We start from the raw sequence: 20699 nt of genomic DNA on the forward strand, positions 1-20699 counted from the left end.
ACTTATTCTTACAAAAGTAAGATGTATTTTTACTAACTTACCCTTAAAAAAGATGTAGCTCTTTAGTAGTTTGGTTATGTAAACTCTTTATTTAAATAAGAGTAAATTGGAAGAACATCGTTAATGTCTTCGTGAATATGTGAAATACCACTTGTTTTGAAACAAAATGAAAAGGTAAAAACACCACTTATTTTGAAAAGGAGGGAGTATCAATTTTGGATGTGTTGGAAGATGATTAGAGGCAGATTTGAGATGATCCTTAAATTGTAAACTCAAGGTTCAAGAACACTGCATTTGTGTATCCCCTTGTATATCATCATATGTATTAGTTAATATCGCCATATGGAGCTTGAATATCAATTTGGAGGTGTTTGGAGATGACCTAAGGAATATTTTAGATGATTTTTAGATTAAAAATTTGAGGTCGAAGAAGACTTCATATCTGTATCCCCGCTGCATATACGTGTATATCACAATATTTGTCAGTGTATATCAACTGTATATCAACCTGTACCTGTATATCCTTTTTATCTCATGCATATCATATATATCTATATTTATCAATGAAAAATTTTGTGTGATATACACCGATATACAATATGATATAGTCATATTGCATTGCTATGGAATCTTCTGAACTTGTGATGTTGAAAATCTTCTAGAATCATTTTGTTTAGTTGCAAGTTTTATGAAATTTCTCGAGGAAACTTCCATACTTGTTGTAATCAAAATTTGTAACTTAATACTCGACCTGCACTATTTTTGTAAGGCCTTCAATGACTGAATCCAATTCGCCTTCTTTATTATTATTATTATTATTTTTGAAAAACTGAGCTCTACATATTTGTGTGTATTTGAACAACAATATAGTTACTATTTGAGGGATAGATCTTTTAAGTGAAATCAGAAGGATAATCTTCTTTTACTATTATCTCCTCTGTTTTCATAGAGATTTGGCTATACAATGTCAATTTTTTAAACCTCAATTTGTTTTTTCGAACCTTAATTGTTTAGCTAAACTTTGACACAAAATGCGTCGACAATTATTGAGTCTTGTGTATAAGGTGTGAATATCCCAAAAAAGAATGACATAAGGACTCTGGAAAAGAAAATAAGAAGGCCCAACCTTTTTTGACTAATTGAATATAAGCGAACTTTCTAGTAAATGCAAAATATAAAAGAGTTAATTATAAAGAGAACATGAAAATATTTACATGGTATAATAAGCTTGTTTTTTAAAGCATAGGCACATTTATTTTTCTGTAAATGTAACCAAAGTTTAAAAACTTCCGCTTCTACGTTGCAGTCCCATCTTTTCTTTTGCATTTTGTTTCCTTCTTTTTCAAATATAGCGCCTCTATGAGAACTTTCACTAATGCTAATTCCAAACTTATTGCCATTTGAAGGACAAGAGAGTATAAATTTGAAAAATTTGACGTTTTTTTTTTCTTTATTTTTGATTTTGAGAGATTTGGTGGTATATATCTTTAATTATTGTGTGTGAAGTCAGGTGCTTCTATTTTGAGAGTTTTGCTTTTTAAAAGCAAGTAGCTAAATTTAGATTGCGAGTAGTTTGAAGTTTGAAATGTTGTAAGTCAACTTTAAAATATTGGCCTAGAATTCAAAGCACTACATTGATTTGATTAAAGTTTGAAAGTCAATGTCATACTAATGGTTTGAACCAATTGCTGCAAATTTCTTTCCAATTCTTTTTCAACATACCCATTTTTATTTAGTTGTCCTCCTCCTCTTCAAATCACGTTTTAGGCCAGGGCGGAACTACAGGGATGCAACAGTTAAATTAGTAATGGAATAATGGAAATATTGACAGTATGCAAAGTTTAGGAAAAATGTTTTCCTCGATGGTAATAAAATTTTGAAAAAAAAATGTCAAAACTTTTTTTTCAAAAATATTAATTTATTTTTTCGGGTAAAAAACCTTATCCAAGTCTCACATCTAGGGCTTTTGGGTGTGTAAAAAAATAAAAAAAAATTTCTTTTTTCTCTGCAAAAATATTAATTTTATTTTTTGGAGGTCGAAAAAAATTAAAACAAATGTCCAAAAAAAAAAAAAATTTTTGATTTTTTTATTTTTTTTTAACCACGCATCCAACCCAACCACTTTTGGAGCGGGCCACTGGGGGCACCCACCCCTAAAAACTTTTTTTTTTTCAAAAAAAATTTGTTTAGTTATTTTTGAATTTTAAATTTTGGAAACCCATACCAAAACACACACTGTCTCTCTCCCTAACCCCAACATTTTTTTTTTTGAAAAATAATTTTTATTTTTTTTCAAAATGGGGGGTCGGGGGTGGGGTGGAAAACCAAAACAAATGTCAAAATTTTTTTCTCGGAGGGTAGGGGTGGTGGTGGGGTGGGGGTAGGGTGCGGGGGTGGGGTGGTGGGGTTGGGGAGTCAAAACCAAAAAAAATTGTCAAAACTTTTTTTTCAAAAATTTAATTTTTTGGGGGGGGGGGGGGGGTAGGGTGCGGGGTGGGGGTGGGGTGCAAAAAACCAAAACAAATGTCAAAACTTTTTTTCCAAAAAATATTTTTTTGGGGATGGGGTGGGGGTAGGGTGCGGGGTGGGGGTGGGGTGGGGGTCAGAAAACCAAAACAAATTTTTTTTTCAAAAATATTAATTTTTTTGCGGGGGTGGGGGGTAAGTGCGGGGTGGGGAGGTAGGGCTCGGGGTGCAAAAAAAAAAATTCAAAAACTTTTTACGGGGGGATTGAAGGGCACCAACAAGAGGGGGCAAAAAACCAAAAAAAAGGTCAAAACTTTTTTTTTTTTCAAAAAAAAAATTTTTTTAGGGGGGGTGCGGGGTTTCGGTGGGGGGGGGGTGGTAAAAACTAAAAATAATGTTTTTTTCAAAACTTTTTTTTTGCAAAAAAAAAAAAAAATTCAAAAACTTTTTTTTTCAAAAAAATATTTTTTGGGTTGGGTGGGGGGAAGGCCATTATGTGGTTGGGGTTTGATGGTTGGTGGAATAAGTCTATTATCATTTTTTCCAATTTTGAGGAAAACGTATTCCAAAAAAAAATATTTTTAAAATTTTTGAAAACGATTCTCTTACTTTCATAAGTCACACCCTAAGTCCTAAGAGATCACGTTGTTAAAGCAATGGAACCTCATTGATTTGGATCACGGAGAGGATGCTAAGAGCAGCACCAAATTTTTTTATTTAAAACATGACCATAAATCCCTAAATTGCACTAATTTTTAATTTACGGTTATATTTTAAATAGAAACTTCATGACTGGCTATTTATGCAAATGACTGAAAAACCCTAAAGGCGCCAAAAAAAATTGAGACATTTCAAAATAGGCGCGGAAAACAGGTCATATTCGTGATATTGAACAGAATATGACACATTCTTGCAATTTCGCTCTTACCAGAACATTGTAAGTTTCCTTAACACTTAATCTTTGCTTTACTTCATTGATTGACCTGAATTTTTGTTTGGTCATGAAGAAATAGTGAATCTCTTTATAAAAAATGAAAATGTTTAATTCCTTTCTCGTCAGCATATAGATCATCTTGAAGATTTTTTTTATTTATTGATAAGTTGATTAGTGGATTTTGTGTGTTTTAATTCTTTGCCAATTTATCCCAAGGGTTGTATTAATTGCTTATGCAGATCTTCTTAGTGGCAAAATCCAAGAATTATACAAAGGTTTCGCGTTTACCTGCGATATGGGTGTCTCATATTGTGTGTCTTAAGCATATATACATGTGTGCATATATACTGATGTAATAGCATGAATCTAAGTTGTATGTATGTATACAACGTTGATGTAAATGTTTATGTCCATATTATGCTTGATAAAATGCCAATAAGAGCATAATCCATAGGACATGAGTCTATATTGTGCCGTGCATGATATGATACATGTTGGAGTTTAGTTTGGTGACAATAAGTTAAATGGGGATTGACTTGCAAAGTTTGCTCTATATGTCTCATAGATCCGGAGGCTGATACAAGATTTAAACTCTATGGGTTCAACCTTTAAGGTTCTTAGCATTGCACCCATTATATTTTTTAAAGGCTTAACTTATGGGTTCATATCTAATATTTTTAGTGAATTTTTATACATAAATTTGTATTCTGCGTCAAAAGGATTGGGTTCAAATGAACATGGTAATATTAAGCTACATCCGCCCCTGTATAGATCAACATTATTAAAATGTTCTATGTTAAAATTTTTTAGGCAAAGGGCTTTAGAAGTGCAAGAAACTTTGTTTTCCAGCAGAAGTTTTGTACCTAAGACAACTTCAACTTTTCCTGGAAAATTTGGATCTTGGGCAGCGTGGTTTTAGTTGAAGTCTAGCTTGGATTTGAAGTTACGTTTTAAGCCTTTGAGACTAATTCATATGGAGAACAAAGAGAGCATCAGTTCCAGAGGTGCTTTAATTGTTTTAGAAGGGCTGGACCGTTGTGGGAAGACATTGCAATCTGGGAGGCTGTACAAGTACTTGGAAGATCAAGGGACACTCAGTTGAATCGTGGAGATTTCCTGACAGAAACACAAGTGTTGGGCAAATGATTTCTTCTTATCTTGCTAACCAATCACAGTTGGACGACCATGCAATCCATCTTCTCTTCAGTGCAAATCGTTGGGAGAAGAGGTTTGTTCTATTCTCATAGCTTGACTTGCATTGCTTATGTGTAATGTATAAATTATGATGCTTAATGTGTCTGATACACAAAGATCAGCTGTCGTGTCAGAATTCAATAGTTGGTCATGTTCCCTGTCAAAAATACTTAGGCATATGATATTTGTCATTACCTGTTCCATACTTTGGGGATATTTGTAGATGAAATTGGTTAGCTTATTAACTAGATCAATCAAATGGCTAGCCAGCAGGCATATATCCTCCAAAATTGATATGCTGGCTAGCCATTGCTGAACTGATTGTTTGAATGCTGGGACATTTTTTTTTTTTTTTGACAATTGAGAAATCCCCAAGGGCCAGTATAGCGCATCGTTCCAAAATTAGTGTACAATGGGCCCGCCCCTCTACTTTTCTGCACTTAAATACCAGACTTTTGTTTGGAAGGGGTCAAACCCATGACATGCGCGCCTAACCCACACATCACACATTGTGCTTTTGCCACTAAACCAAAGCCCTGTAGGCATGCTCAGATCCTGAGACTTCTTTTATGCTACTGGAAGAACATGTGTCACTTAATCTAGCTGTATATTAGTTGGTTTCTTTATCTAAATAACAGAAAGCATGAAAAGTATTTTGGGATCTTCAATTAATAATGTTAGAAGAAATTAAAAAAAAGAAGAATTAGTTAGGTTGTGGTGTTGTGCAAATATTTGGAGATGTTTTTTTTCCTCAGTTAATTCAACATTTGTACTTCAGGTAACATGGTTGGAAGTTCTAATCAAAATGGATAAGCAAATGATAGATGCTTTCTTTTCTAATTTTATATTCCCTTTGTAGTTTGTTTGCAAGCAAAGGCGTTGATGAAAATAGACAAGTATATGGCAATACTTGAATTCTCGCTTTTGAAATCCTTAAATACCATTGAATCCTTTTTTAAAGTTTTTCATTCTAGGTCATTATCTGAAATCATTTGACTGAAAATTATTTTTTTCTGTCGAGAAACTGCAGATCATTAATGGAGGAAAAGCTGAAGAGTGGAACTACTCTCATTGTTGACCGCTATTCTTATTCTGGGGTGGCATTTTCATCTGCTAAGGGACTTGATATTGGATGGTGTAAGGTAATCATGTCTTACTTCATCAATGTCGCAATTTCAAAATCTCTTAGCAAGTTTAACACTAAGATCTTTTATTGTAGGCTCCAGAAATAGGGTTGTTAGCTCCAGATCTGGTTGTATACCTCGACATATCACCTGAGGTAGTTTTGATTTACTTTATTCTTTTTCACCTGCATAAAGTTGAGAGAGATACCGTCAATGCAATTTTCTCATTTAAAGTTTATCTTTGGGATAGATGTGCATCTCTTGAGCAATCTCTACTCTGTTATTTAGGTTAGCTGTACTATTTTACTTGATCATTCTATATTTTGCAGGTTTCTTATTGCTTGACATGTTAACTGTTCTTTTCCAGCAATATGTTTGAAATGAAAGATATGCTCTCCATTGTTGTTAATATGACTGTCTATTGATGATTTGATTTTATAATAACTAGAAAGCTGCTGAAAGAGGAGGTTATGGAGATGAAAGATATGAGCAGCTTGAGTTTCAGAAAAAGGTGGCTGGATCTTATTTGGCTCTTCGTGATTCCTCGTGGAAGGTGACTTGTTTTCCATTTGTCTACGGAAATAGAAATGGTTGTTTAAGAAAATACAGTAACTAGTCCGTAACCTAAAAGGTTGTAGAATGCCATCATATTTTCTGACTTGGCAGTACTTTCTGAGTTAGTTTGGATGTTTTCTGATAATCAATATAGCATGTCTATGGTAACTAAGCAGAAACATAATCTGACATTGACTAAACCCACTGATCAGATTCCGATTTGATCTTCTTTAAACACATGAATTCACTTGTTTTCATGAACCAAATACAACAGTTTGATCAGATTGTGAGCCCAAGCCTTGGTGATAGCTTGCTCTGTTGATGTAATTTCTTTGATTTATTGCAGGTTATTGATGCAACCCTTTCTATTGAAGATATAGAGAAAAAGCTCAGAGAAGTTGTTCTTGACTGTATGACCACATGCCACAAAGGGGAACCATTATCTCAGTTATGGCCATCTTCGGTCTAGTGTGCAGAATATCTGCATGAATGATATCTGTAACATCTTTGTTACTTTGTATTATTGAGTTACATTTTGTTGTATATTTTATCTTCTACAAGAATTCCTTGGAAGTGCTTCATATTATTGAAAAAGAAACATAATATTCTTTTCTCTTCCATTTGCTCCGTTGCTTTTCCTCCTCAGTTTTCTCTTCCATTTGCTCTGTTGCTTTCCCTCGGTTTTCTCTTCCATTTAGGATGATCTGATATATGAAGCAGATTCTTGGTCATCATCAATTTGTGTGTGTAAGTAATTCACAGCTGTCTTTTGGTTCAAAGTTTACTTGTATTTTGTGGTGATGATCAAGTTAAATGAAGATCCAAGATATGCCGTAGATACAGGGGTGATTTTGTTAGAGAGTGCTGTGCTTGGATGCAAAAAAATGGATGATAATGATGAAACACTCCATCTATTTTATGCTCCAGTATGTACATATAGGACCTCGCTTGCGCTTTTAGGACTTTTATAGCTTCTATGACTTAGCTTATGCTATTTTGAATCAATCAATTAATCAAACAAAAAACATACTTTAGTCTTAAATTTGCTTCACTTTTCTAATTGATATATAAAATAATAGACTTAAATAATTTTATAGAGGCTCTCCTTTTTTAATGAAAGACCTTATTAGGCTCTTCAGAGTATCTAAATGAGTCTTTAAAAGTTTTTTTTTATTATTATTATTATGAAAAACACTTACTCATAGCAAAAGCCTCACAAAATTTCTGGACTCCAGTATTATCTTCAAGTATTTCTGATGCCTTGTATTCTCGATCAGTGAGGTGATTGAATTGCTGATTCCAATTGGGTTCTGGAGAGTTTCGAGGGTCAAGACCATTCTTTTTATTGGTTAGTTGATTGATTTGCTTGAATGTAATTATGGACAAAGTCGGCCACTGGTCTCTAGATGTGAGTCCAATACAGAAGTGGAAAAGACGCTCCTTTTGTGGAACAAAATATGTGATTCTGTGGTATATCTAAGCAAATGCAGGGCATTAGGCTATTGCACAAGTCCAACAAAGAACACAGCCAATTACAACTGCTGATGATTCATTACAATAATATCAACGTCCAGACATGTTCTTATTTGATTCCCTTGCTATTTACATGAACTTTTTTACATCAAAATTTGGTAAATAATATACTATTTCATATTTTGCAGTCCTTGATCAACAATGCAATTACATGAGTAGTTTAAAAGTTCAATGTCTTCGGCCTGAGACCATTTCCACCTTGTTTTTTTCTTGATTTTCCTCTGCCAAACAAAGTTATCCTCCGAAAGACCTTCAGCAACCTAGTAGCATATCGTCGTTGGGAAGAAAGATTCACAGAACCAATGCAGCTTGTCACTTGTCCAATGGTGTTTCTCTTCTTGCTTGGTGTTCTTCCCTCTAGACCATATGGTTTCAAGCTGTGAAAATTTTCAGAAACTGGTTCAACTTTCTTGGAGATTTTTTCTGTTTTTTTAGAAGTGTGCTGTAGTTGAAGCGATTTTTTCAAGGACATCAATTCTTCTTCAAGGTTTTGGATTCTGAAGCTTGTGGATTCATATTCCTTCCTTGAGAATTCAGACCTTTGCACTGCTGAATCTTTTAACCAGAAGCTTAGCGGTTTGCTGCACCCTTCGCTTCCCTCCATATATGGACTCTCAACCAAATTCTGGCTTTTGGAGTTTGGATATATTGTACTTGAGAGGCTTCCAGAGTACTCTCCACAATGAGCATGTCGGAAGGAGTCTGAACATTCTTTAAAAGCTTGCTGTGTGTTTAGTTGCTGAACAAACAGCGCCTGGACAATAAGTCTCAATGGCATCAATTCATTTTGAACTGCATCAATGCACACTTCTTGCGAAAGTTTCTGGCAATTGAGGTATTTGCACACCATTCCTTTCTCTTCTTGGGACATATCTGGATGTGCCTGGATCGATAAAGCAGATTTTTTTTCTTTAGTTGAGGATAAAAATTCGAACAGTAAATTGACAGCCCTTGGTTTTTCTACTTAGAGGTGTGATTTGAGTTTAAAATTGAAAATTGAACATGACTGTCTGGTCAGACAATTAACCTTAGCTAGAGCTGATCGATGGACATGTAATGTAGTAAATTCTAAAAATGCATTTAACACATAACAATAAATTTGGCAATCTGGTTGGCTTTCATTGAAATATACAGAAATGCACCTTTCAATTTAAATTCTGTCGAAGTTCTACTTTTGAGCTAGAGATGTAGAAAACTTACCATGAGAAAAGTGCTTAAAGCTCCATAGAGATGATCGTGAGTTTGCCTACTGGACAATGGAACAGTTTCAATGAGCTCCAGGAATCTTTTAGAACTCCATTGTGGATCAGTAGCTATCTTGGTTAGATAGACATCCCAAAGTTCAGCAACAATGTAATTTCTTGGTGAAGGTGTATGAGTTAACTCCATACTGAAGGATACATATTTTGAAAATATGCTCTTCATTATTGATAGCTCAATGCATGAAGAAACAGAGTCATTGCTGCTTTCAGGGAGGAGAAAATCTTCCACTTGAGCCAAGTATAGTAGGGATGCAATCTGATCTTGCAGCTTTCCCCTACTTTCACTTCTTAAACCAAGTTGAAGTGATCTTGAAAGCAAAGAGAAGTAAAATCCAACTGGGATTACTTTACTAGCTTTCTCTCCCATAGGCAGCAAGTCAAGAATTCCTTGAAGAATCTTAGAAATCTTTTCATTAGTATCATCATCATCAACAGCAGCATCAGCATCATTGTCAGCATTCTGCCAATACTGGTGTGTTTTTTTAGAAAGCACCCATTTGATTGCATAGAAAAGTACTATGGGGCTGACATATTTTTCCTTCATCCCTTGTCTTCTCAGAGAGGATATTATCCTCTTGAAGAACGGAAATGGCAAAGCAATAAGATCTTTAATCCACAAATCTTGGCTGAGAATTTCCTTCACTGTGTCATTACTCCAAGGCTGACTAGCTAAGGCCTCCAATGTAACAACAGGATGGTCCCTTCGCCTTTCGGGGTCGAGAATTTCCATGCAGGCCATGAAGGCAAGTGACTCGATGCAACGGCTAACAATCAGCAACTCCTCGGCCAAAGGAAGCAACATTTGGCACTTTTGCAGGACTATCAGAGTATCGTCCCAGCTTTGGAGCACTACCTGGTTCAAGTAAATGTCGAAACGCTCACAAAGATTGCCACAGCAGTACTCTTCTGTCATTTCGAGGAACTCTGCTGCACATCTTAGTGCTGCGACATTGAAAGGGTCAACCAACGTGGAGGATCCGTAGATGAAAAGTGCCATCATTTCAAAAGTCTCTGCTCCTCCAGGGAAATTTCCTGGTAATTCAACCTCATTTGATTCATTCAGTTCTCTTCTGAAGTATCCACTCTTCGAGAACAACGGATGCTGCAACATTAAAAAAGAAAAAGAAAAAAGAAAGTGAGCTAATTGATAATATCATGTATTGAAAAGTGGTGCTTAGTTGATCTCACCTTATGCAAATTAAAGGTTCTATCAGCTATCCGAACTCGAACAATGACAGGCAAGCCAGTTTCATGACTCCTGAAAGAACATTTCTTGATAAGTTAAAAACATAATGAAAAAATAGAAAGGGAGTGTGGAAACTAATAAGTTACCATGAAATGATCTTGATCTTAAGCAGGGCACCAACATTAGGAGATGAAAGTGGACTAGAAAGAACAGAAAAGTCTTTTGGACTTGAAGAAGTACCCATTCAGTTATGAGCAGCACAGCAGCCAATAATAAGACTTGGGGGTGGAAGTGAGTGAGAGTTTTAATGGCAGATGGACCAGTTAATGCATGATATCTAGTCAAAGAAGAAACATTTGTTTCTGAATAAAAGCATAAATGTTGGAAAATCCAGCTCAAAGATCGAAGAAATAGTACTAGCAGAAGGGTAGCGTGCATCTAGAATCCAGAAATCCTGTGAAGCAAGAAACCAGTATGGAAATACATTAAAAAAAGTCAGCACCCAAGGGTGCAGCGTTTTGGTCAATGAAGTGGGTAGAGAACCATAAGATCTCAAGTCCAAATCCCAGCCGAGGCAAAAAATACCACTCCCTCTATCCAGTTCAAGAGAAAAAGAAAGACTTTTGAAACTTGTGGTCTCAAACGAGCTTTAGAAATTTCAGTTGCTATAAATCATTTCATTAAGAGTGAAATGTGAAGTTTAAAATCAAATTGATATGAAATATAGTCATTCTTTTTAAGACTGACTAAAAAGAAAATAGGGTCACATTAATTGGGACCGAGGGAGTAGAGCTTCAGCGCAAATTTTGGTGGACAAAGTTACTCCGTAGTTATGTTGGTGTGAGGTAGCATGTATACAGTGGAATAGTCGAGGCGCGCGTAAACTGACTCGGACACTACCCTCATTTAAAAAAAAATAAAAAAAGGGTACATAAAAAGGTGCATACAAGTTATGGATTGATCACTGATACTTGTGCACAAGTATGATCAGTATAGTAGTTTTTATTTTTAGTCAAAGTCACAAGTGGGACTCAAGAAACTCCTAATTTTAAGGCTTCAAAGACGTTCGAGGTTGAAGTTTGAATATGTGGCCATTTTCTTGGCTTTTGGACTGTATACACACGTGCACTAGAAGACTTCCTCATTGGAAGTATTGAAGGATGCTGCATTCTCCCATACCTGAAAATCGAGTTTGTGAAACATTCAAGAATTTTATCCGTAGAAAAATGATACTATATGATAATCAACATTCCCAATGAACTTTCTAAATACTAATATTAGCTTTTGAAACTCAATGCATGTATACGTACACTTCTCATAGAGGTATTTTTATAGTAGTATTTTGTTTTGTAGGGATATATTGAACTTTTTTTCCCGGAATTCACTCATACGGTTATAAACGAGAACTGAATTGTAGTTTCTATTTAATTATTATCATATTTATATATCACTAATTTAATTTTCTAGAGCTTTAAAACTTACACTCTTTTTCTTTGTTGAGCAAAATTCATATGACATTTCAACACAATTACATTCTTCTAAACATTTTCATACTACTTTAGAAACAAAAACATTTGAACTTCTTTTACCATGTCTTTTTTGTTACTATCTGTTCCTTCTGAAATTAAAATATTTTGGGGCCAAAAAGCAGCTTAATATATTAATTAAGAAATATTGTCAAATTTCAGGTTTAAAATTTATCATAAATTCATAATATACATTATGTGAGAATAAGAAACAAAGAAAAAGGGATATTAGATTTGTAACTTAATTACAAATATTAGTTGTTTGAACAAATTGAATTTCATTCGAAATATTTGATGTTTTAGAAAACAAGAATATCATTTTTACTTATTTTTTTTTCTTCTAATATCTATTCTCACTTTTTCAATTAATGAAGTAATTAATCCCCTATTAATTAAGTGAGAACATCTAAGTTTCTGATGCTCTCATTACTCAAAATTATATATTTAAGCTTTTGTTAATTAAGAAAGATTGTTTTTCTCTTTGGTCATGCATCCGGTCCTAAATATTAGTTGTTTCGACAAATTGATTTTTATTCGAAATAGTCATTTATTAGTACTTATTTTGCATATATCTATTCTCACCGTTTCAGTTAATAAAGTATTAATCAAGTGAAACATTTAAGGATCCATCAATGATACTGTAAGTAAAATTCTTTCTCACTCAATATGTACTCTTTTTGTTTTTTTTTTAACTCCTTAGCTTGCATATTTTTTTACATTCCTCGAGTCTCGAAACGATATATATTTAAGATCAACCAGCATCAAGTATTTTTTTATTTAAGTGTTAAGTGGTGTGCAAAAATTTAAAAAAGACAAATAATATAGACCGGAAAAACTAATAATCTTACTACTGCCATCCTAGATATGCACCAATTCCTTTTTGGTAGGGAGCGTTTTTTGTTTTACTAAGCCTTACGCAATGCGAATTCAAATTAATCGATATCCCAAAGCAAATAGCGAGCATCGAGTGAGAAACTTTTGAAAAATCATGCACGAAGAACTCATTGAGGAAATTCGAGTGTATTCGGAAAGACAAAATGTGGAAAATTGAAGCCAAACCACAAATTAAGATAAGAAAACTATGGAAGAAAAGGTAATTAGCTGAAGTAGAGAAGAAGTTTAGAGGGTGCTTTTTGTAACATACGATGAGCCAACAACAACCAAGACGGCACGGCTTGTCAAATATAATAAGCGGGGGGTTGCTTTTGTTTGAAGTATTTGCTTTGCTTACTACCAACACCTCTTAATCCCAATAACAATTTTATCCCTTTTTCTTCTTGTTTCCCTAAAAAATCTCTTATACGGATGTATATGTATATTTATACATACATAAAGTTTGTCTTGAATTGCAGTATTTTTTCCCTTTTATTTTTCCAATCAGACAGGACATGACACATTTTCAACTTATTGAGTATCCGATCCTATATAGGATGATTTGGAGGTCAAAAAGTAGGGTAGAAGGTAGTAGGTAGCCGTGTATTGTAGGACTTTTATGAGGGAGAGGCAGGAGCTAGTCTCCTCGTCTCCTTATTTAGTAGTCTTACCAAGTATTTTCATTGTATCTTATTCTTCAATTTTACTATTACTTGTTACTTCGATTGCTTTGTTTATTTTGCTATTTTGCTGCTATCGTTTTCCTTTCTATCCTGCTTTGATTACACTTCTTTTGTGCAGAGGGTCTATCGAAAACATCATCTCTATCCCACAAAGATAGGACTAAAGTTTGCGTATATTTTACCCCTCCCCAAACCCCACTTGTGAGATTACATTGAGTATGTTGTTGTATTTTTCTCAGTCGATATTAAATACAGGCAAACAACAGATATGGGCTTAAGATTTTAATTAATTTAGTGAATATAGATTATGGATCAGCACACTAATTACTTTTATTATAAAACAACTCAACAATATACATGTTCAAATTTTAAAATTACTATGAAAAAAAATGGATTGATTTCTCAGATGGTCGCTCAACTAACTATACTTTACTATGTCCGAAAATCTCATTTCTTCTTAATTCCAATTTCTTTCAATAAAAAAAGTGACTTTACAGATAATAATTAATAGTAATTAAGTGACCATATGAGAAATCACCATCCTTTTCTAGATTAAAATATAGAGTTTTTCCGCTATTTGGTCCATGAGTATCAATCTCATTTTAGTTGTTTAAATATCAAGAGTCACAAGCAGGAAAAATTATACAGCTCTATTAGTGAAGTTCAATATGCATGTGCCTTTTACACCCAGATAATCAATGTGCAACGAATTAATCTGGTTATTATTTAATTATTTATTTAAAAATTCTTGGAGCACTTGTGAGATTTCATTAGCATAGACACTTGGATGTTTTATTTAAAAATTATAAATTACGTGATTTTTTTACTTTGTATGTCGCACTTGTAGGATTTCTTCTCCTTAACCAATACAACTGTTTTTATAAAAGAAGAAAAACAAAATAACCTTAGAATGAAGCTAGGGAACAATTTGTCACTAACTGCCTAACCTCACACCAAAATTTAGCTCAAAGGAAAAATTTGTCACGATCTAACTTCACCCCAAAATGATCTCAATTTTTTTTTAAGCTGTTCATAATTAAAAAATGAGGATAATTAGATGGATGTTGTTATTCAAACTGTGCTCAAAACAATAAACGTCGTTAGTAAAAGAATGTTCAAACAACGAAATAATATTTTAATAAAATCGAGAAAAACAAAATGACAAAAATAGTATCCGAGAACATAGAATTTATTGTGTCCTTAAGGAATTCAATCCCCTCAAGTACTTAAGGTTATGGATTACTTCCTTCCATGATAAAATGGATAAACCTGTCAAAGGAGTAGCGGTACCTCAAACGGCTATGACTTCACGCGAACTCAAAGATGGCAATGAATCACACAAGACACTTTTATTTTGTAAAAGTATGCCGAATGCAGATGGTATGCAGAATGTTTTCGACAAATGCAGAAAATGAGGTATTGCCTCTGTATTTATAGCCATTGTTTTGAGCGAAATTCACGCGAACTTTTCCGAAAATAGAAATGTCCGTTAGGAATTATTCCGCGAATTTCTAAATTAAGTTTAGCACGGAAAAATGTCGGTTTGATGTCTGTACTTTCTGTCTTCACTATTTTCATCATAGCTTTTTTACTCTTGTACTCATTGTTTTTTTGGGAAAGAGGGTCTATCGAAAACAGTCTCTCTACCTCCACAAAGGTGAGGGTAAAGTTTGCATACACTTCATCCTCCCAGACCCCACTTGTGGGACCGCACCGGGTATGTTGTTGATCATAAGTTGCCCAAAACCTCCTATTCCGTCCAATGTGGGACTTAGGTGCTACACTATGACATCACTCTTGCCACAACACATTTAATTGCTACTTTATCCAGAATCCCATTAGTTAGATTCACAATTTCATTGGTGGGGGCATAAGAATATGTACAAGTAAACACGATGCAGCTCACCGAAGTTCTATAGAAGTTGCAGAAGTGAATTTGTTACTATAAAGAAGCAGAGTCGTTCAAGGAAAAGGGGTTTAAGCATACATATTTTGCAAATTGGAGTAAACAAAGTCTATGCGCATAAATTCTCATAAACTCCTATAAATAACTCCATATGCGTCTATCGGCCCATAAAAAAAAAGTACAAGATAGTGCTTTGGCCCTTTCTGGGAGATTGCATCTCAACTTTTGCTATCAATACTATTGCTTCTAAGTGAAGGCGAATTCAGGACCTAGAATTATTTAAATTCTGAATGCATGTGATCTTATTATATGTATGCATTTCAAAGTTTCTTCTTACATGTCTATATCTATTTTGAGCCAAAATTTTGTTTCCATGTCCTACACAGGAAACAATCACTGGAAACAGTCATGCCTCTATACATATCAAAATTCTGAATCCGGTGACAACCCAAGAAAAGAAATCATTTTAGAAATGCATACAGCGTTACTGAAGAGTGTTATCATTTGCATAATGTCGAAGTCACGATTGTTAATCCTCAACTATATGTCAAAATCATTGAAGTTGTTATTTGCATGCCTGGATCTGTAACATTGGTCCCTGAGTACCCCCAATATAAAACAGATACTTTGATGAAAATGAAAGGAAATCATTTTGTTTCCTCTGAAGAAACTTGAATAATTAATCTAAGTGCAGATATAGAATTGGATTTCAATTTAGTGGAAACATGGAACTTATTGTATAGTATATGTTTTCAATATGTAAGGTCTGGATCTCAGATATGAAAACAAAAAATGATACTACTAATTAATAAAATACCAATACTGAGATAAATTTATACTTGAGGTGAGAGTGAGACACCAAGACTGTTTCTTGTACCTGGAGTGATCAAGGTAGAACTGAAAGAGGAATTCAAGAAAGAGTTCAAGTTTTATGCATTGACGATGAAAATATTCACAGAATTAGCTCACTTATAAGACAACTAAAGATAAATCTCTATGATAAATATTAATTAATAACTTGCTAAAAATGGTAGCTAACCTGCTACTATAATATATAGGTTGACTATGCCAACCAACTGTATAAAAACCCCGTGCACTAAAAGCGTATATACATTCTAACTTAAATCCTTACAGAAATGATTTTCTGAAGAAGCTTGAGGTAAAAAGAATAATAATCTCAATAACTTGTACGTATTTAAACGAAGGGCGTCAACAGTTGAGATCATTCTCATATTAAACATCAAAAAGGAATGGATCCTTGAGCAAGTCAGCTGCAGATGGTCTTGCTCTTGGTTTCCCAATGCACCTTTCTATGAAGGCCTTCAATTCTGGATCGCTCACTTTCTTGAAAGCTTGAGGCATTATTCCAGATGTCACCTCCCTGTATACCTTCACTACACTGTCACATTCACTATATGGTATTTCCATAGTGGCCATTTCTAGCAAACACATTCCAAATGAGTAAATATCCACCAACTCTATGTAGCTCTCCTCATATAGTTCTGGTGCCATATACTCTGGTGTCCCTAGCAAGGTATGTGCTGCATGAATCTTCCCCACAATTGTAGCCAATCCAAGATCACCGATTTTTACCTATATAAACATCAGAATTATGATATTTAACGCGCCGTTACGTAACTAGTAGAGGCAAATCCAAAATTTTAAGTTGTTAGGTTCGACTTTTAAGATTCTTAGCAGTAAAAATCACTGCATTTTGGAATTTGGGTACAAAACTTAGTATTTGTTGACATTTTAGTGATTTTTCAGGTGGCCGATTCAAAGGTTGCATCGGCCTATACAGTCACCCACCCAACCGCTTAAACTAAAAATATGTGTATAACCATATATAATCAGTGTATAATCTATGTATACCGGCTAGGAAAAGTAAATAGTGAATTCGGCCATCTATTTGTATAACTCAGTGAATCCTATATGAGTATGTTCTGTTTATTTAATGTATGTTGAAGGTTTCGTACAAAGTATTGACAGACACCTATGTTTAAGGATTAGGATCTCTGATTCTCAATAACTTCAGATGACAAAAAACAGTAAGCTAAACATTCAACAGATTTCAGTTCACATAAACTGAAGATAAATTGAATGAGTTAATTACCTTTCCAACATTCTCATTGATAAAGATGTTGCTGCAATTGAGGTCTCTATGAATGACACAAGGTTCATGTGTGTGTAGATAATCCAACCCCTCTAGTATTTGCCTAGACCACTTCTTCAACGCCTTGATTGAAACGTGACGATGCTTCTTCCTATAATCCCTCAAATTACCAGAAGCACATTCCTCATTGATGAAATTGAGGATGTTATGTGCTTTGTCTTTCCAGAAATGATATAGTACTATGATGTTCTCATTCTTTAAGTTCTTCAACGGCGCTATCTCCGAATGGATTTTCTTAATGATGTAAGGCGTGTCGCTAAATTTGCTCAATTTAATCTGATTCCAGGCCATATCTCTGCCTTCTTCTAGGTCAAATGCCCTGTAAACTTTCTTCACAGCACCAAAGCAAGGAATCAAAGAAATGAAGAAAAGTTTAAGAAAGTTCTCAACCCAATCTTCAAATATTCAACCCGAAGTGTGGTGCAAAAGCCCTAGCCTCCAAAACTTGTGTTTTCTACCAAAGATGTGTTTTCAAGTGAGCTTGGTCGAGTTTTGTATGAGTTGGGAACAAAAAATGTGAAATTCCATTTTTGCCCAATTTTGCCAAAAAAGACTCTTCGCGTTCGTGGCTAGACCTTCGCGTTCGCGAAGGTTTATTGACCCGTTGACCATCGTGAGCACAGTCAAGCTTCGCGTTCCCGAAGGGTATTTCTGGCAGAATTTCCTTTTCTTCGTTTTAGCTCCTTTTTTGTCTCGTTTTCACTTGGTTTGATCCCAATTCTCTTCATGATTCAATGCACCTCAAATAATAGCAATACACACCAAGTATAGCCTCATATTATAGATTAAGAACGCAATTTTTTTTTTTTTTGGCCAGATTAAGAACACAAAGCCCAAAGCAAAGAGACTAAAATAAGTGGTAAAATCATCACTTATCACTAGCGAAGGGCAAAACTTAAAGACCGCCAATTTAAGGGGCAAAAATTAAAGAGCAGTGCTTTTGAAGGGCATTTCGCACAAAAAAATGGAGAATGCATATCAAACAAATGGGTGTCATTAGCACAAATACCCTTCTTTTGGATTGGTCTTTAATTTTTGTCCCTCCTATCTTATTGTTTTAGTTTTTACCCTTCAACACTTCAAGTTAATAACAAGTGGACGAAATTATCCCTCCCGTCCCACATAGCATAGGTTTCTTCTCCAACTTTTCTTCTTCCCCAACTCCATCTTTCTCTCCTCCTTCAGATTTCAAACTCAAGAGCTCTAAGTGTCAACAATGGTGGATTTTAAAATTTCGCCATCTACTTCTCTATAACAGTTTGAAGCTTCCATTGCATTATCCAAACAATTTTTTCTTTAGTAACTACCCACCAATTAGGTAACTTCACTTACAGATCTAAAAATACAATAAGAAAATGGAGAAAATCGAAAAAATGATATCATTAAAGCTATAGAAGTGATAGATCCAATTTGAAAGTCAACCAAGTTGAATGAAATTTGAAGAAACCCCAAGACCCAAAAACAAGCAACAAAGTAGATCCCCAAGCAATTCACACTAAAAAGGATAAAAACACCAAAGAGAAGAGATATAGAAATTATGCCAAAAAAAGACTCTCAGCAAGTGCTCAATCAAAGACACCTGAAAGTAGAGTTGAGAAAGAAGAAAAAAAAAACACTCCCATATTATTATTATTATCTCCCATCACTAGGCCTTAAGACCTAATTTGATTAATTTTGAAATATAAGGATAGGCCTATACTTGACTAACTTTGAAATATAAAGTTATGTCTTAAGCCTAATTTGATTAAATTTAGAATCTAAAGTTATGTTAAGTCCTAACTTGACTAACTTTAGAATACAAAGATAGGTCTTAAAGCCTAAGTTGACCAACTTTGAAATCTAAAGTTATGCGTTAACACCTAACTTGACTAACTTTGAAATACAAAAATAGGTCTTAGGACCTAACTTGACTAATTTTAAAATCTAAAGTTATGTCTTAAGACCTAACTTGACTAATTTTGAAATATAAAGATAAGCTTTAAGACCTAACTTGACTAACTTTAAAATATCAAAATAGGTCTTACTTGACTAACTTTGTAATCTAAAATTATGCCTTAAGACTTAACTTTGAAATATATATTTTTTTTTAAAAAAAGAAAGAAATAAAAGGGAATTTTTTGTCTAAATTGACCAAGTCAACCAACTTTAAGGGGTCGTTTGGTAGAAAGTATAAGTCTTATCCGTACTTAATTTTTATATATATCTTGGAATAAATAAAATTTATACATCGTATCAAACAAAGTATAAAATACATCCCAAATAAGGAGATATACCTTTTTATACCATCTATCTTTGACTATTTTATACCATCTAGGAGATGATATAAAATAGTCCCAAAATATGAGATAAATTAGTCCCGGGATCGTAATCCCGGGATAATTTTGGCCATGCACCAAACGACTAGTAAGAGTGAAGTCATCATTTCTTTTACTCCTTAAAAACCAAAGTTACAGGTTTCTGACAATTATTGCAAGTAAATGAATAAAAACGGTAAAAAAAAAAAAAAACAGTCACCAAAAGGTTTAATGTGCTGAACTTCGCCTCTTTCAAGTTGCCACTCTCCATAACTTTCCAAAAAGAATTAAAAAAAAAAAAAAAAAAAAAGAGAAATGGGGTTGGTTTCCTTGTTCTGGACCATCCAAACACAACTAAGAGAAGAAAAATTCAGTAGATTCAGTCCAACACTCTTCTGGTATATTTATCAATCTGTAAAGTTATAATTTTTGTGAATATAATTAATCGATTGTTTGATTTAGTGAAATGGGGTTGCTTGATATTTGTTTAATTTTTGTGGGCTTTGGTTATTTAAGACAAACACGGTAGAGTCATTTCACTATTTTGGAAGTTTGTTCTTGGAGGCTATTAAGAGGAGAGCTCTTCCATCATTGATAGAATAAAAATGAGGGTGAAGTTGGAAAGCTAGCTATTTGGGATGGAAGGGTATTTATGTCACAAAAGTTTCATTAAATGAGGGCAAGGCAGAAATTAAATATTTAAAAAATGGGAAAGGGCCAAATATACCTCTGTACTATTGAAAAAGGGTTAAATATACTCCTCGTTATACTTTGAGTTTAAATATACACCTCTGCTAGTTATATTATTGGATTAAATATACCCCTTTTTTGTTAAAGTTATTTAAGGTGGACATCCAATCCTACTTGTCAACACATCTGATGAGGTGGATGCCACGTGACATGCCACCTCATCACTCTTATCCATTTTACCTCTCTCCTCTATATGTATTTTCTTTCCCTCCGCCATTATTTTCACCAAATTGAGACCGA

The 20699-nt window shown here is 34.2% G+C and overlaps 3 protein-coding genes across 3 annotated transcripts; 1 reads left to right on the top strand and 2 right to left on the bottom strand.

The window, feature by feature from the left end:
• The first annotated feature begins 3253 nt into the window (after positions 1–3253).
• Positions 3254–6891, top strand: LOC132037052 (thymidylate kinase-like). Its single transcript, XM_059427485.1, is given in 7 exon segments — positions 3254–3403; positions 4211–4484; positions 4486–4628; positions 5625–5736; positions 5814–5873; positions 6167–6271; positions 6620–6891. Coding segments are annotated over 6 exon segments (654 nt in total). The 5' UTR covers positions 3254–3403; positions 4211–4373; the 3' UTR covers positions 6743–6891.
• A 915-nt stretch (positions 6892–7806) lies between these two features.
• On the bottom strand, positions 7807–10665 carry LOC132036952 (BTB/POZ domain-containing protein At5g48130). The gene is made up of 4 exons (XM_059427368.1): positions 10401–10665; positions 10257–10326; positions 9007–10170; positions 7807–8689 (listed from the first exon to the last, which is right to left on the bottom strand). Exons 1-4 carry the CDS (start codon positions 10496–10498, stop codon positions 7967–7969), a joined length of 2055 nt encoding a protein of 684 aa, XP_059283351.1. The 5' UTR covers positions 10499–10665; the 3' UTR covers positions 7807–7966.
• Positions 10666–16352: 5687 nt separating this feature from the next.
• Positions 16353–20676, bottom strand: LOC132038429 (probable serine/threonine-protein kinase WNK11). The gene is made up of 3 exons (XM_059429100.1): positions 20574–20676; positions 17356–17810; positions 16353–16835 (listed from the first exon to the last, which is right to left on the bottom strand). The coding sequence occupies exons 1-3, from the start codon at positions 20674–20676 to the stop codon at positions 16476–16478; spliced, it is 918 nt and encodes a 305-aa protein (XP_059285083.1). The 3' UTR covers positions 16353–16475.
• Between the last annotated feature and the right edge of the window lie 23 nt (positions 20677–20699).

Source organism: Lycium ferocissimum, chromosome 11, assembly GCF_029784015.1.
Source record: "Lycium ferocissimum isolate CSIRO_LF1 chromosome 11, AGI_CSIRO_Lferr_CH_V1, whole genome shotgun sequence".
NCBI lineage: Eukaryota > Viridiplantae > Streptophyta > Magnoliopsida > Solanales > Solanaceae > Lycium > Lycium ferocissimum.